The sequence below is a fragment of the Ischnura elegans genome, chromosome 2 (assembly GCF_921293095.1).
Source record: "Ischnura elegans chromosome 2, ioIscEleg1.1, whole genome shotgun sequence".
In the NCBI taxonomy this organism is placed as follows: Eukaryota; Metazoa; Arthropoda; class Insecta; order Odonata; family Coenagrionidae; genus Ischnura; species Ischnura elegans.
The window spans coordinates 46,405,399-46,423,725 of NC_060247.1; the positions used below are offsets into that span (position 1 = coordinate 46,405,399).

At 35.8% G+C, this 18,327-nt stretch overlaps 1 protein-coding gene across 1 annotated transcript; it reads left to right on the forward strand.

The window, feature by feature from the left end:
• Positions 1–1,134: 1,134 nt before the first annotated feature.
• On the forward strand, positions 1,135–16,829 carry LOC124153675 (lopap-like). Its single transcript, XM_046526976.1, has 6 exons — positions 1,135–1,207; positions 6,519–6,660; positions 10,157–10,278; positions 14,148–14,230; positions 14,610–14,750; positions 16,537–16,829. Exons 2-6 carry the CDS (start codon positions 6,532–6,534, stop codon positions 16,728–16,730), a joined length of 669 nt encoding a protein of 222 aa, XP_046382932.1. The 5' UTR covers positions 1,135–1,207; positions 6,519–6,531; the 3' UTR covers positions 16,731–16,829.
• Positions 16,830–18,327: the final 1,498 nt, after the last annotated feature.

The window sequence follows — 18,327 nt, forward strand, 5'->3', positions numbered from 1 at the left end:
CGCAATCGCCTCGCAATTACAAACATTATAGTGCAAAATATTGGAAAAAATTGGATCACACTGCACTCATCACTGCGCCGCAGTCATTTTTGAAAACTTATTAAAATGCAACAGATATCAGTCTTATATGGGATAGAATTCGGCCTTCTCTATGCAGTCGCCTTGAAAATTTTCAAACTTCAACAGAGGCTACACCTAAAAAGCTTTGGTATGATACCAAATCTTGTGTGCACTAATTATGCAATGAATGGTCATCTATAAGTTAGTAAATTCAGACCCTCTATGGTTAAATTATAAAAAAATGGAATTCTCTCGATTTTTTATGTGCCTCTGCTGATACATGGCATGTCTTTGTTAATTACACCACCACTGTCACTCGGTCGTAATTTTCAAGATCCATGGACATTAAAAAGGAATTATGGTCTTCCATTTTACGTTCATGCACATCACCTCTGAGTCAGCATTTTTTGCTAATTACGGATGCTTGCTAACATGCTTATCATAAGCATCTTTTGCATGATTTCATCCTCATTTTTTTTGATCCAGGGGTCCAGTGGGGAGGCGAGGACAAGAATATCGAAATATTCGTAAACGTATTTTTTCAATATCAACAAGGCATTTTCAATTTAACGTTTAAAACGATAAATAGAGCATGTTTTTAAGTTGGCATGTTATCTTAGGAATTTTTGAACCATTTTTAATGTGGCATGAATATATGCAGCTTCGTCTTGAATCCACATGTCAAGTTTACAAAATCGTATTTAAGCATTCTTGCCTATTTCTAATTCCTAAATCAAAAAACTGCGAACATAAAAAATACAGGTAATTGCTAATTGTTTACTTGAATGTGTATATTAATATAATGATAGAATATTCTGAGTTTCCGTAAATATACAGTTTTTGAAACGCCATAGTAAAAAATTCATGAAACTCATCGCATAGTCATCTTTGAAGTATTTATAAATAAATAGGAATAATTATATCTCCCTCGAAGCAATTATAACGCTTGATTTAGGATAAGCGTATCAATGACGAGTCATCACGTAGGCTGCGATATCGGTGCCTGGTATCTTTAATATGTGATAAGCAACAGTGAGGCAATGAAGATAACTTTGAACGATAAAACATGCTCAGGCTTACCAAAGGTTTACAGTCGCGATCGCCCTATCATAAGGAAGCAAGGTGTGGCGCAGAACCCAAGAGACAGGTAAGTCAATTTGCCTTTCTCCCTGCATAAATACAAGCGAATCGAACATCGCTTGGTCTTAACCACCTTTATAACATATCATCGTCATCTGCCATTATTCCAGTTAGGAGGTTCCAATAACTAAATCTGTCTCGCGCCAAAAAACCAAATGCCCCCGACCTTCCGCCAGACACATGCAGCTTAACCCAGTAATGAATAGAGGTCCGACTCGATAGAGCGCCATGCGTACATTAGCGGGACCCGTCGAACGGAATTAGAACAGGGGCTATTTTGCCGGCTCACGTACACGCATTCTCGCATGTGTTCTAGCAATTCATCGCTTTACACGATGCAATTTTGACTGCGCCTTAGTACACACGTCAGATTGTGCAAGTACGTGCCCGGTGTAAAACGGCTTTAAGACCTCGCGGTGTGCATGTGGGAATCAAATTGCATGCTGTATGTTGGTAATTGGTCACCCCCTGCCAAACACCCTAAAGGTGGCTCGCAGGGTAATATGTAGATGAGATGTAGATGTAGATGAAGCTTGCAGCGACGTTGAATTGAAAATCATACTCTTCCCGACACGAACCCATCGCACCAGCTATACTCAAGCGTAGACGAAACCATATGTAGCCCAATGGTCTTCAACTGCGGCCTACCGGGTAATTTCTTACGGTCCCAAGAGGCGAGAGAAAATATTGTATCGCCACTACAAAATTCTCACATTGATCGGTTGAACTTTTTAAACATCAAAGATTATTGTACTCTGAAATTATATGTCTTTTTTATTTTTTTGATGTGGTGGTAAAGTGGCGTGGAGCATTGTAACCCTCCGGACGATGTCAAATCGACTTTTGGCTCTTGCGTTAAAAATGTTGAAGACCCACACTCGAGCCTTTTACCCATGGGAGACGGAATTGCGCATCTCCAAGTCACATATGTTTCTCAAGGGGACGTGCATTCAGTTTAAGATTAGAGCATTGAGCATTTTGTCACACTGTGATCACACTGTAGACAAATACTTGCTTTGAGGCGGGGTGGTCTACGATTTCCCAATGCTGATATTTTGTTGTCAATTCCCACGCATCGAAAAAACCATACATATTGGGTTAGGTCAACTTAACATTTTGCTTAGATAATGCAGAAAGTGAAATTAATTGTTTGTTATTGATTTTTTTATGAAATGTAACCCTATAAATAATTAAATCCAATTCATTGCAAAAAAATGCGTACCAAAATTCAAGTCTCTTCCTTTTAATCAATTTGCAACTGAATCCTTTTCTATTTCATTATTGCAAAAAACATTGCGATAACTTTTTACTTCTTTGTGCAACAAATGTATGTACTCATGTTCATTCATATCCCTGATGAAGTTGTATTAATATACCGAAGCTTTGGCCAAAATTTGCATTTAAATTCTTCAAGACCTAAACTTCAAGACATTAATCAACGCTAAGCATAGAGGTAAAGAGAGAAAAAACTCAATTTATGTGACCGTATTGAAAAATGGAGTGTTCAAGGACTTATAACCCTGGGCTAGTAGTCTCCTCAACATGACGGGTAGTTGACGAAAGGAAAAACAAATTGGGGGAGGCTTATACTCCCAAGGACCCTACTTTATATTTGTACTTTTATGTTCATTCATTTTCGAAAGGCCTAAACCCTATTTTAGGTTGCTTATGTGCGTTACCGGCTTGAATAATGCTTTTATATTCATCAGCATATTAGTGATAGTCGATTTAAAATTTTTGGCGATTTCCTCACTACTCATGTTCCCAAAGCAGCATACTTCCTATGGATGAGAAAACATGCAACATTTTATTGAGATGGGAACATTTCCATTATGACCAAATTGAACGCCATGCCCTGATTTGCAAAGCTTGAGCCTCCCTGAACCATTAGTTTATACAGCTTGTACAAGTGTATGTAGTAACTAGTAGTTTTTTTAGTCGTCAGCTTTACGTACGTGGATTTGGGAAGCATACTTTAATATGAATTGACTCCAGCAATCGATATTTAAATTAGAGGTGCAAACTTAAGTCAATAAAGCTAGGAAAAGATTGCTAACAATCCAAAAAGTGATGTAATATTTTCCAATAACGATAGGGACATAAAACTAACGGCGTATTTAGTTTGATTTGTGAGGTTACACTATTTTCGGTAAAAACAAACATGCTGATTGTATCCATAGAACATTCTCGATGAAAAGTAAGTGACAATCACTATGGCCGGAGGTAGTAACAATGAAGAAGGAAAATAAGATAGGACAGCAACTGTGCCAGAAAAGGTCTCTTATACAAAGGCCAGTTAATCACGTCAGTTTTAAGTAAACGATGACGTTTCGAAATAGGAATTAAATACCAGCTTTCATCTGAATAAAAGGATAAAGGGAAATAAATTTATAAGATGATACAATACTTTCCAATCGTTTCTACTAAATTGGGCGTTAAAGATTCTATGACCAATGATTCCAACAGAAAACGGTCAACAAAAATTGCTATGAGGCAGTATTTCACCTTAGATTTTCTGTGAAATGAATAAGTTAAAAAAAATATCACCTGTTGTGACGTATTTGAAGTATCATATCCATTAGTCACAAATTTATAAACCGTGTCCATATTATCAGAAAAAAGGTCATAACTACGTTATTACATACCCTCATTACTACTCTCATTAGTATTTATTTAATATAGCCTACACATTGAAAAACTACGCATTTTATCAAAACCTATTTTCGTAAACAAAACTTTAGCTGATAAAACAACCAAGATAACTGTTTTTAGGATTTTTTAAGAGGAATAAGTGAAAGCGTGGTATGGTGGGTGGGAAGAAACGTTGTTTTGGCGAATACTCAACACGATATATTCTTCGTCAAATGACGGGAGAAGGGTCAATGCCATGGGAATGAGGACCAGAAAGAGTTTTTTTACTTGAATAGACCTTTAAAATGAGTAATTAACTCTAATTGCTAAAACTTTGGTTCTCCATCGATTTCAGGGGTTTCTCTGAGAAAAAATCCACTCTCAATAAGGGTTGTAAGTCACCCCCACGGGAGCACGCGCCATGTCAATGAAGTCTGCTGACACAATCTCTTCCTCATCGCCGTCATCACCGGTCAACAATCCCAATATTGGTCCTCTCGATTCTCCTACCTGTTAATCTTTTCACACCTACGTGTTTCTTCTGTTTAACATCCTTCTTTACTTGCACCATATATTTCATTCGAGGTCTACCATTTCCGTTTTTGCCATCCTTTTGTCCTCCGACGATTGTCTTCAATTATCTGACCATCCATTTAGACTATCCATCATCAGACCATCGTGTCTCGAGGTATGGCCTAGATGGTTGTTCCATCTTCTTGTCAAGATTTTCACGAGGCTCCTCTTCACTTCTACACTTCTTAGGACTTCCTCATTACTTACTCGGTCGATCCATTTTATCCTCATCATTCTTCTGCAGCTCCACATGTCTAAGGCCTCAACCCTTGATTTCCCCGCGGCCGTGGTTGTCCATGCCTCACTTCCGTAGAGAATCATTCTCCAAATGTAAGTTCTGATAAACTGATTCCCTACCTTTATGCTTAAATTTCCCTCTGTAAGTAGATTATTCACGAAATTTCGAGTCAATTGGTTTAGATTCATGTAATTTGGAGGTAAAAAGCTTCAACGACAGGACTGTAAGCCCCATATTCCAATCGCAGTTAATAATAGGGCTCTCGAGAATATTTTGAGAGGAATGATAAAGAAATACGAGGATGGCGCTCAGGAACCACGGATAACGGGCTAAAGTAGCTGAGCTGCAAAATAATATTGATAATTTTTTCTCAATAAAACACCTACCAGATTCACAACTTATCGAGAATCAGCATTCACAGCTAGGCTATAAGTATCCGACGTGGTAGCAGGTGTCTACCCTGGGCCCCTTCCTCTGTTTCCATTACTCCCTCCTACCTTCACATCATAAAGCCCTGCTTACAACACCTTCACCTGTCTTAATTAATAATGACCCAGATCACGAGTGTAGTAATTAAGTAATGAAATTCTAGAAAGCTCATTAATATTGAAAAGAATTTCTTAAGGCTTTCCAGCGTTCAGAACTCCATACGCATACAGATATATCCCATGCCATTGGCAATACTTACTAGTTTTAGTATGACTATTGGGCATTTCTTGACTCATAGTTACACTAAATTGAGCTCAGTCTCTTTGAGTTCCGTGAAACAGTGGACTCTTTCCGCAGTTCTCAAAGTTAAAGACAAGTTAAGTCGGATTCGTTTTTGTGTGCGCGGTCCATTATCTATCTTATTTTTCCTCTTTTCGTTTCCCCTTCCGCTACTCTCATGATAGACCAATTTAAAACCATTTTTCCGATTTAAGTGTTATATAGTTTCCCTTTCCTCTATGCATTTTTAACGGAGATACTCTTCCCAGAACCTCCTCAGTCCTTACAGGAATGATCCGGATCGCTCTCTCCAGCTTCCTTTTGGACTCATATTTCTCAAACTATTCCTCGATTCACTAATTATAAATGGATTTATTGTTCTCAAATTTTATATTTTCTACGAAAAAAAACATAAAACATCACTGTCCACGCTTTCTGGTGTTGGTTTAATAAAAAACTTTCGAGCACAAGTCATCTAATTTAAATATAATTTTTAATACTAAAATAATAGCGTCAGGCACCAGAGGCGTTTCTTCTCTCAGAAAAAAGTTTCTGGCATCATGGTAAAAAAAATACTCTGTTGAAAGTGACATTACGTTTGTACTTATGCTAACTGCGATCTGTACGCTCTTGCGGTACTTAAATCAGTTACGTGGAACAAGGAAAATGTCATCTTTCTTAAAAATTGGCATTGATGCGTACATTCATTCTGAAAAAGAAATACATTAAAACATGGGCCTAAACTAGACCTTGAACGGCATTTGCCAGTCTAAGGTTTCATATGAGCCTCGTATGAACTTACTGTCGATAACGTGACCGAAAGGATAGGATACTATCGATGAAGGTCTAGGAATTTCCGAGAAACCATGTAGTTCATTGGCGGAGATCCATAACTCCCGTATGACTGGCCTACGGAAGAAGATACCGTTTTTCCCATTAAAAACAGCCCTCACATAAAAATTAATCACACCGGGGAGACCTCTATCCGGACCTGTGATACCCACCTTCGTGCTAATTCCCGAAATGATTTAATTCTATATAACGTTCCACTTTTTCCATTTTAAGCATGATGTGTTTCACCAGACAAACTTCTTAATGGTGCGTTGGTCTGAAAAATAATATATTACAACTTCACTAAAAACCTAACCATTTACATTCCTTTTTCCAGGGTAACGTCAAAAATGGCGCCATCTATAACAATAGTCACTGTGTTGTTCTCAATAGCAACGATCTCTCGAGCTCAAATCTACATTCCGAGTGAAATGAGATGTCCCCCTGCTAAAGCCATCCAAGATTTTTCAGAAAAAGACGTGAGTAAAGCATTAATTTAATTTACCATTACCATTGTTCAAATACCATTATATTTTTGTCTAAAATTCTTGGCACGATTTTTCCCACAAAATGTCAGTCTTTCCTGTTTTAGGCATACTTCAAAAATTATTACCAAGCATATTTATCTCTGTTATAATGCTTTTTATAATGTAAAAAAATCTGTTTACTAGAGCGAGTGCTTGGAACAGTTTTACTTATTATTTTATAAGCCACTCTTTGTTACAGCTAGTCATGGGGCTGAACCGTAGACCGAATAGCAAAGCTAATCCGATCGAGAGAAAATTGCCTTTAAATCTTTTATCTCATTAACTTCTACTGCCTGCTCTTAAATCAAGCCATGGTATAGTGTTTATACCGTAAGCTGGCGCACGGGCCCGCGAAGTACCTGAGCCGCGAACCAAGGAGGGGAGGAAAGGACCGACAAAATCACTGTATGGGACCGACACAGGTAGCTGGCGGGTCCGTTCGCCCGTCCCTTTCCGACGAAGGCAGCTAGCACCTCTAATAGAGTTATTAACGTTTTTTACTTTCTCATAATATCTCAATCTCAACAGCATATTTGTAAAGTACTAAAAACGCTAAAAAGAATGATATAAAACACGAAGTGCTCCCATCATAAAAAAACGAAATGGTCGAAAGTTATTTTTTAGCCGTTATACTGTATATGTTTTCTTTTAACTTTCGACCATTTCGTTTTTTATGATGGGAGCACTTCGTGTTTTATATCATTCTTATTAGCTTTTTTGGTGCTTTACAAATATGCTATTTAGATTGATATATTATGAGAAAGTAAAAAAGTTAATAATTCAATTAGAGGTACTGCCTTCGTCGGGGTGAGGGAAGGGTCGGGCGAACGGACCCGCCAGCTACCTGTATCCGTCCCATACAGTTTTTTTGTCGGTCCTTTCCCCCCCCTCCTTTGCTCACGGCTCAGGTACTTCGCGGGCCCGGGCGCCAACTTACGGTATACAAACTATAATTACACTAATCTAAATTTCTGCTATTTAAGCTGCATCATTGGCGATAGCTATCCACCCATGTGATACCAACTTTCGTGCTAATGCTCAAAATGACTTGATTCTAAATAATGCTCCACTTTTTCAATTTTAAGGATGATTTGTTTCACCAGACATAGCTTACCTTTGGTCATCCGTAATGCGTAATTAAAAGATGTACCCATTCAGCTCTAAAGGCCTGGTTACACGGTACAACAGAACGTACAAGATAATGTCAGAATGTCTGAATCTCAGAATGAACGCGAAGGTTAACCATGTAACCACGCCAAAATGCACTAATGAATGAATTTCTGAACAAAAAATAGAACCTGTTCCAATTTTGTTCAGACATTCGTGCAAGTTTAACTCAAATCAGAGTCCTCTGGTGGCAAACGATACACTCAGTTCACTCGGCTTGTATTGGTGACTCCTTATTTAACGTGCAGCTCCGACTGTTATTTTGACTACGACCTGTTGCTTGCCATAGATTTTTCACTGATGGGATATGGATAGCGAAAGGATGGAGCAGGAAAAAGAGGGAATGGGTAAAAGGAAGGAGACGCTCTATATATGTGAGCCGCCAGAATAGTCCAAGCAGGGCGAGGATAAAAATCGTGAGAGTATGGTCCAATGTTCGTTGATTTAATACAGTTCCGTTCAGGTAGTCCAATGAGGCGTAGGGGTCAGATCAGGAGAAATAAGTGCCAAGCAATGCAAAGGTCAAACCGGTAGAGATAAATCCAAGGCAAGTAAGAGGTCATAAATATAAATAAAACAACTTGAGCGTATATAATTAAGGAAACCACCAAAACAAGCAAGATGACAACTGAAAGTGTCGTTTCGAATTCCTGCCACTGGGCGGAAAGGCGATATCATGCAGATTTCATATAATTACTAAAAGTGGACGGCTTTCCTGCGTTGAAAATTGGCTTTTATAACGCGCCTGAGGGTGAAATAATTAGAAAATCAAACGGAAACACTAATGGTACATTTAAAAATGTTCGAAAACTTGTCGGAATAAATTTACCGTGTAACCACCTATTCGTGGATCTTGTCCACATAAATGTACAAGAATCTGTTCAGGAAACCATTCAGAAAAATGTAAGTACAGAATCTTGTACATTCCAACCTACCGTGTAACCAAGCTTTAAGAGTTTACTTCACGCGGAATGATAATTTTGAAAGAATTCGACATCGCGTGGTCAAATTTTCTGAATAAAAGGGATAATAGCTCTTATATTGAGTAAAAAAGGGGATAAATGAATAATCGCAAAAACGATTAGAGTACAGAGCGATTAAATTACTTCTAAAACTGTGCCCTATTATTAGCGAGTAGCTTGAAAAGCCACTGGTCCTAATTTATGCGGGAGAGATTTTGCGAATCGTGATGTAATGGTATGCGAGGAAAACTGTTATGGGTGGAAACCGAAGCAGCGTCAGGTATCCATGCTGGATAACTTATTTTTTATCTCGTTTTTCTAAAATGACTGCCGAGAAGCTTGTTCCTGCCTCGTCTTGGGTGTATCACTTACTCGGAAGTTATGAGCTAAGGGAACTAGCTAACTCAATGCATACCCAATGTTAAAATGATGAGTAGCATATGGAAGAGAAGAACTGTGTCAAAATCTGCATAGCAAGAGGACCGTTGGGCTGTTATTAAATGAATATAATGACATTCCAAAATTGTTAAGCAAGCAAAACAAAAAATATTAATCCAAGGGAGAATATGAACCGTCAAGGCTCGATTTCAAACACTGTAACGATAATTAATTTCAGGGAAATGTTTAATGCAAAAAGTAATCCGTTATTTAAAATTTTAAAAGCAGTTCATAATTTTACATTTTATAGGTAATTCATTATTTTTTATTTTAAAAGTAATCCATTGTTTTATATTTTAAAATTAATCCTTTATTTTACATTTTAAAAGTAATTCATTATTTTACATTTTAAAAGTAAGTAATTATTTTACATTTTAAAAGCAATCCATTATTTTACATTTTAAAAGTAATTCATAACTATACATTTAATTGTAGAACATTAAAACAGGTTTTTAAAATCATTTTTAGCCCCATGTTCCAAGAAGCATGAAGTTAAATAAGCAGAGTGCTTAGAAATTTTTATAGAGCACTACCAAAGTGTTGCTTGAAACACGTACGGTAGCTTCTGAACGTCTTTCACGCTTCGTTTTCCCAATCAAATGAAAAAAATATCCTAAATTTGGTCGTTATTGGTAAAACGGAGGGTCATTTTGCCAAATAGCTGGTCAAATTGACGGAATATGAAACACTACCAGTGGTTTTTGACTAGACCTTATTGCAATAACATGTATTTTTCATGCTCTCGGTCAACCCAAAGCCCAAAAGGCTTATTTCTTATAATATCAGAATAAATATCCTCGCTATAAAGTAAAATTAGTAACCTCCTTAAAATAAATCTGCAAGTTTAACATAATCTTGAATCGCTTCACTTTCATCCTCAGTTTATGGGCACTTGGTACGAGGTGGCGAGCAGTCCGATTTTAATTGAAACATTCGCAGAAGATGTTTCATTCAAATTCACAAAGGGGAAAAGCACCACCACGGTTATCTTGGATATGAAATCGTGAGTTGAGAAGAACCTGCTGACTATTTTCGTACACTTCTACATCAAATTATCTATTATAGTTACTATACAGTAGTATTTTGTTTATGGAGGAATTATTACCTATTCCATGTTCTACTTTGGATGATTTCCCATTTAATAAGTCACAAATAATTTCTTACATGCTATTTTTCCATTCTTTTTCATTTACTTTTCATTTTTGATTCCTTTTTTAAATGTCAGGAAATATCATAAACTGATCGCTTAACCGTACTCACTTTATATTTTAAAAAAACTGTGTTTTTGCCCAATTCTTATTCCATGATCACGGACTGGCATTCCAGCTAATGAAGCACCAAATAATGTCATACGTAGTGGCTACATAATAAATTTTTAAAGACGGTGATAACAACGGTGAACCAGTAATTTATTAGGCAAAAAAATTCGTCCACGCAGATGTTATCCCGAAAAAAAAACATCCAAAGTAATACATTGCTGAAAGACCTTAGAAAAGTATCTCTGATTATCTTACAACTTCCTCATTATTCGCAGCTTTATTCACGATTCCAAACTCAAAAACTATTTAGCCGGAAATGAACTGCGCCTTATAAGCATACGAAACGCATCCTAATGGTTGACGAAATACAGTAAAGTGCGCGAAGTATTCTGCGAAATTTATTGCAGCGGGTGTTACGTGGATTTACAAGGTCTCCATGAATAATTCCGGATCATTTTTAGGCTAGTCGATTTTTTAAATTAAATTTTATTGCACTTTTCCATAATAATTTTATGCGTACGATGTTTTTCGGCTAATAGAGCCATCGTCATGGTCACAAGAGCTGTAACGTATTAAATTATTGTGCTTAAGTGCGACTACCTTTCGTTTCGATATGCTGTACTTCCATTATACATATCACGCCTGACTTAGTTAAACTTAAATGTTTTTTTATTTTACTATCAATATGCAATGTTTTCGCATCGTTAATAATAATACTTTAATCGGTCCAGCCATTGGTTCTTATCATCACTTGCACAAAACTTTAAAGAAATCAAATGAAAATACTGCACTTACGTTGAAAAGATATTCACGTAAGTGCAAATGCAACAGTGGAGATGGTCTTCAAACCTCTGCGAGCATCATTTTCTCCTTAATACTGGTTGAGTAGTCACGCTTACGTAAACCCTTCCCCGGGTACACATGTAACAAGCAGCAAATGATATCCATCGGACATCTACATAGGGTCGATACATGCTAAATACGTTGCTATAACCTGATAGATATTTGACAACGTTAAATAGATTCCCAACCAGTATACCTTCTGTATAAATTTGAAGAGCACAAATATTTTATTTTTATTTCTGGGGATTTCCAAAACCATAATAAGAATAACAATTACCTTCTCATTAGATGTTGTGAAGATATCTAGGAGATGTTGTAATATGGGCCTTCGTGTCCTCTAGGGTGGGCCGAAAAAGTGAACTTCGCCCGATCAAAAACATATATGGCTTAAAAGTAGTGTACTAGATGTAGAATAAACGCCATAAAATCTTAGACCAATCGGATAATATCTGTGGACTGCGCAAACGCCATAAAGTTTGATATTTTTTTGAAATCATTGATATTTTCAGAATTTAAAAAATATATTATTATTATTATTTTATTAGTAGGTATTATTTTGCTTGAAGTAACTATACATATATTTCATATATTTATTATTGAATTTATATGCTACATACTATTACACAAAATTATTTTTGGAATGTTATAATCAATCTCGACAACTATCTGGCCATAGAAATAATTTAAAACTTTCTTAATATTCACGAAAATTGCTACTTTTCCCCCTAATTGAGAAGTCTAAAGTATTTGTACTACAGTTCTATTATTTTTTATTATTGATACTAGACCTAAAATTAAACTTTTAAGAGATACATGCTTTTGGCATGACATAATTCCACACAATTTTATAAATTCTGAAAATGTCAATTTAAAGAAAAAATGTCAACCCTTATGGCGTTAGTCATTGTTTTTCACACATTGTCCATCGTTGGACATGACTGTTACATTGTTTGGTAGGTTCTTAGGATATTTGACGGATATCCATACGAAGTTCATTGGATTAATATGGATATTGCACGGATGGCATATGTTAACGCCGACAACGTAGTCTGGATGTTGCTGGGATATTGAGTGCTGCTTGGGATACGACCAGAGAGATATGATTCCACTCACAATAGTGTAAAATAACATCAGTGGACGATATTCACTTGCATTAGGTAACAATTTCGGCAAGTATTTGAATTAGAACCAGAACGCCGCGTAACAACATAGCACTACCTCTCAGCAGTCTCAGTAGTTCTCTTGCATAGAATATCTTTCAAAAAAAATTTCCAGTATAACGAATATTTTTTCGAACTATTCCTTTATTCGAGGAGAGTTCAATGGAGTACCCTTACTTTACAATTCTTTGATAATCCCAATTAAAACTGACTATCGATAGCTGCAAAGAACAAAAAATAAACAAAATCCGAAGAGAAAACTCAAGAGTTAATCCTTAACTTCATGAATTTCTAAATGCTTGCCAAAAAAATCCTTATGAAGCATATCCAGAAACGCTTCAATTACTATATTTTATTAACTTTTTCGGCTATTTTATAATTTTTAAGGAATATTTGAATATCTATTACCAATGATAAATAATGTTTGATAAGCTTATAAATTAAATGTGTATGTATCGCATATGATACACATACTACCTAATTGTAATCATCTCACTCGCGTCTAACCTTAACTAATTACTTTCTCATGATATTATCATAATTATACTGATTACTCTAGAGATGGCTTGGAAATATCTTCAGGTTGTCATACAGAGAGCGGACTACCTTCTACATAATGAAAAGCTGATTATGTATAACACCTACTAGCTGCTTCGAGAAGACATAGTGTAGCGGCAGGTTGTATCATACCTGATACTTTTTACGTTGTTTAGGAAGAATTATGCCTCAGAAACAACCAGCACTGAGAGGTAGTGCATGATACAAAAAGCAGTGAATTCTGTCCCTGTGGTAGGCACCTTAATGCGTAGAATACTATAATAAATAAAAAGGGGTGTTATGGAGGGCCAGAGTATAGAGCCAAATGGCCAAAATCGCATATTTTTAATCGAATTTTTTCGCGATGTTCCACCACCTAAAAGTTATATTTTCAATACGCCAGCAGAAAGGTATTGAAATACACCTCCAGAATACGTTTTTTTTTTGGCCCTCTCAAGCATATTTTATGAAAACATGCATTAGATATTTTCAAATCGACACCATATCTTCTTGTCCCGCTCAAAATTCTTGAAAAAAACTGGAAATATGCTCCATTAAATAAGGTTTCAAATGCCACAAACCGAATTTAAAAATATGCAATCTTGACCGAGATATTTAAAAAAGAGTGAAAATCGTATTTTCGATCTCGCCGGCCCTGGTGGGCATATAGCGGGCTGGAAATGTGGGGAGGTTTGTCCTATTTAATCCCAAATCGCATATCCCAAGTACGGAAAAAATCCCGGAGGGGGGACTTTTCACGTTCTTATCCGGCTATGCCCTTTCTGGCTACCCAACTGAAACCAGTATCCAGTGTTGTACCAACTTGTAATAGTGAATTGATTGTAATGACTTTTCAAGAATAATTGTAATTATAAATTTGTATCCTTTCTCTATCTCATTAAACCATCGAGAGTTACATAAGACTATATTTTGGCCTGGTGTATTTCCCCCGGGGTATCAGAGTAATTGTTTCTCATTGTAATACAAACTGGATGTTATAATTTTTAGCTAAAAATATGTACACTGGCTGCATTTTTACAGAAAATTCATACAGTTTTACACTTTCTTCCCAGATCTTCAGAGAAAACTCAGTTTCATGGATATATGAAACCACTCCTTGAAAATAACATCAATGGACAATATTCATTAACGTTTGGTAAGTATTTCCTGCACTTCCAAAACCATTTGCTTGATTGTAGATAAATTTTCTATGCATAATATATAAACATGAATTTAACTAGATGTGATCACTATTTATTTGCCGGTCACATATGACATCAGCAATAAAATACACAAAATTAAAACAGTAAAATATAGGTGCCGAATTTTCGCGCATGATGAAATTATTTTTATTTGCTAGAGTAAAAACTAGATTACATATACCCTTCATATTGTAATACTTTCCGGAACAACGTGTTATTTTTTCATTTCTTACAAGAGTGAAATACAAATAATCAATATTATTATCCTATATATTAACTACTCAGCTGAAAAAGTACATTAACTCATAGAACGCTTGTTTTTATGATTTATAGATAAAATTGTTGAGTCAAAAAATGGCGTTAGTGCCTACAATTTCTCAGCTGACTTCATGATTTTGAAAACGGACTACAAGTCATACGCTGCAGTCTGGTCGTGTGACATTGAAAATGTCGGGGGGCAGAATATGGCAAAATGTAAGTACCCACCTAAAAAAATGTTTTTTACGGTTAAGGCATCGATCACGAATTCTACGGAGACAACAAATAGCAAAATCGATTCCATCACTAGTGATCACAATTCTCATTCTTTTTGATGCTGTTTCGACCAAAAATATCATTCCTGATATAAAGGAAAATTAACGCTTAGTGAACTACACGTTAATATTTTGCGAAAAATTCCCGAAAAAACTTATTTGCTTTGTTCGGGATTCAAACCCGGATCTCCCGAATTTTGGTCGAGGGATTTATATTTCAATAAAATCGGAAAACAGTGGACATTTGAGGACTATACCGTATGCTACACTCGGTGGCTTAAGTGGCTAACGTGAACGGGAATCGGGAAATCGGAGTTCGAGTCCCGGTCAATGCAAATGATTTTCTTCTCTGTGGATATTTCGCACAATTTCTGCACTGCCGGTTACTCCGTGCAGGTATAACCGTGGCTATTCCCGGTAAACTTAAATATTGTACATAAAATATTTGAAAACCATGCAAAAAGTTACAACTTGGTGGTAATCTATCGTAAACAAAAAATATCATAAATTTATGGGAATGATAACATCAAAGCAGGGCTCATCAGGCGTCTCATCAAGTGAAAATAAAAACAATATGACATCAACGGTCCGGGGCTATTGTGAGACTTACTGCGAAAATACTAAAGCTATCCGAAGAAATAGCATTAACCTAATCCACAACGTGGTGAAAACAAAATTTGCTATTTCCTTCATGAGAAAATATGTCTCGTATCATCAATTTACTCTGGAAATAATACTAAATATATGGAAGTAGTTAATGGAACTCCAATTATTGTTGCACATTCATGTTTTGTGTCACATCTGCACCCACAGTACAGACGACGGTGATTTCATAATCATAGAGCGATTTGCAGTGTACGCTGATCACAATATAGCTTTTCCCTAATCAATTTTTCCTTTCCTGATAGCTTTGTGCTCGTCAATTCTTCAAAACCTTAGCGATAATGTTCTGGAATTTCAATAATTTTCCATAGTAAATCTTTTCTCCGTTTGATAAATAGTCAACCTTTCACCCATATATTTTAACCTCAACCTACCTTTCCCCGGTTTTAAAATACTTTTAGTCTTCACCAAAACTGTAATTACGTAAATATCTTTCCGTCACAGATCCGTCATTCTTGGAGGATGTTTTTTACCCTAAACAGCACTTCCAGTCAATATCGACCAATTTCGTCTTAGCCGCCGCTCATTGATAGTTTTCCTAATTATTTCAATGTTACTTTTAATTTCAATTTTATAGCACTCATTTCACATAGATTTAAAGTGAATTATTAACACTTGCAGGTATTTATCGCAACAAAGATACTTGTTGGGAAGATTGAGTAAAAAAACATTCAGATATTATTTTCAAAGATGTCTTTTCCTCAATAATAGATGGTAAAATAAAACGTAGCCGAATACTTTTCATCTGGATCATCATCAAGTTAATAATATGTATTTAGTTGCTAAGCAAGTAGGTGTAAAATAATATATAATAACCAATTAGGTAAACGGAAGCATAGCGATGACGTAAATGGGTAACATAATAGGGAAACCCAAGATAATTCAGTATTTAACTGAACAAATATTTTTCCTTTAAATACGGCCTATTTTTTCTATGAATAAAATTAAAATAACTAAATAATATTGGTTAACATAATTTCCCTTTAAATAATTAAATCTTCTTTAAATTGTCTTCCATTATATCACTAAAGTGTCTTTACTTTATTTTGCTTTACTCTACACAGACATGGCTTGGATCCTGTCAAGAAGCAGAGAGCTGGATGACACATCGTTTGTAGAAGCATCGATGGCCTTAAGTGATGTTTATGCTTTCCCATACCAATTGAAGTACACCATACAACATTCAGGAACTGCAAGACATTTAGCATCATTTATTTGCACGATAATCACCATTGTTATACTCAGTGCTGTATCATAATTTGTATTATCTCGTGGTATATGTTTTGCTTCATAATTAACTACACTTATAAATTATTATTTCATATTATTTTTCAATAAAACTTCCATTTTAATACTATTCGCTAGTTATTTTTTTCAAATGCTGCACGCAGACTATTTAACCACAGAAAGTTATCGATTACGATTTTCTTTGACAAGTTTGCAATGAAGAAAATCGCAAGCCATGAGAGGTGTTTACGAGATCATCATGAGGTACCTTAGCAAAGGTGATAATATCCTTAAGGGTGACCTCTTCCCTACCATTCGTAAATCTCAAAACTGGACTCAACAGAATTACTGAATTCATTATTCAATAATGGAGTTGATAAAGGCTAACTTTTCCTTTACTTTTGTGCTTAGTTTAATGCCGTACCAATATTTTAGCGTGTTTTGCATCGCTTGCGTCTCACGTGATTTGAAAGGGCTTGCTCTAAACTAACAATGATGGCACATTCAGAGCTCTAAGCACTACAAAAATGGAAGCAATCGATGGCTGAGACAGTCTTTGTTCAAGTAAACCGAACCGCACAAGTTACAACTTTTAGAATACCTGGAAAAATATGTCTCCATCCGATCCTCCATATCTAGTATTTAATTCTTTATTTAAATATTTTAAGGCATAAGGAAATGGATATCAGGTATTCAAGGACTTACAATTAGTAAGAGTTTGAATTATTATCAATTCATGAGAAAATATTTCCAATTTACAACTTAGTTATTTACTGCTAAGCGTTCCATTTCAAATGCATTTTATGGCAAACGAGGTAGCTTGGATGGTAGGCTTGCTCGAATGCCTATCAAAGAGTTCCATGTTCGAGTACCAGGTACAACCTTCGGATATTGACCAACGAAGTACATGGTGGTCAAGGAAACTAAATTACCTATCCTTACTAATGCGTAAAATTTACCAGCCCAATGACTCAGTTCTGGGTGAGCTTAACTTCAACTTATCAAACTCTATTACTATTACCCTTACCCAATTTTAACCCTTCAGTTTGAATAGCTATATGAAATTTTAATCGGATAATTATTACTTATTCAGTGTTGATGAATCCATTCGTAGCTAAATTTTAATTTTAAGAAATAATTATCAAAATAGTATCATCAATACCGTCAATATGCTTCTTTCTTATAAATATACTGAAAATTTTATATGTGCAAATCTGATTAAGCTACCACTTAAACTGTGTACCCACACTAGCTACTGCAAGCAAGAAATTATGCGGCGGGAGAAATATAATAGTGAAAAAAATATTACTCTAGCTTCTAACATATTCAGGGAAAGAGCAAACTCCCACCTGGTCCAGGTAAGCATTTTAGTAGGAGTTAATATAAATATCAGGTAATCGGATATTGGCGTTTATTTGAATGTGATTTACCCAGTGATGAATCCCTATTAGTTAAAATATCTTTCGCTGGGCTCTTACCTTAGCAGAAAGCCCTTTTTTGTACTCATGGAATACGATAGGGCGCAGAATAAGTATTATAACATTGACATCAATAAGAGAACGGTTATGCCATCCGATGGAAAAGGAAAAATATTCGGAGTAACGATACGGGTATATGATAGCTCAAAA

What these genes read in the sequence shown, in the direction of transcription:
- LOC124153675 (XM_046526976.1), top strand. Translation starts at nt 6,532, where the DNA reads ATGGCGCCATCTATAACAATAGTCACTGTGTTGTTCTCAATAGCAACG. An exon ending in AAGATTTTTCAGAAAAAGAC is followed by an intron (nt 6,661 to 10,156) that starts GTGAGTAAAGCA and finishes TTTCATCCTCAG; the next exon opens with TTTATGGGCACTTGGTACGA. An exon ending in GGGGCAGAATATGGCAAAAT is followed by an intron (nt 14,751 to 16,536) that starts GTAAGTACCCAC and finishes TACTCTACACAG; the next exon opens with ACATGGCTTGGATCCTGTCA.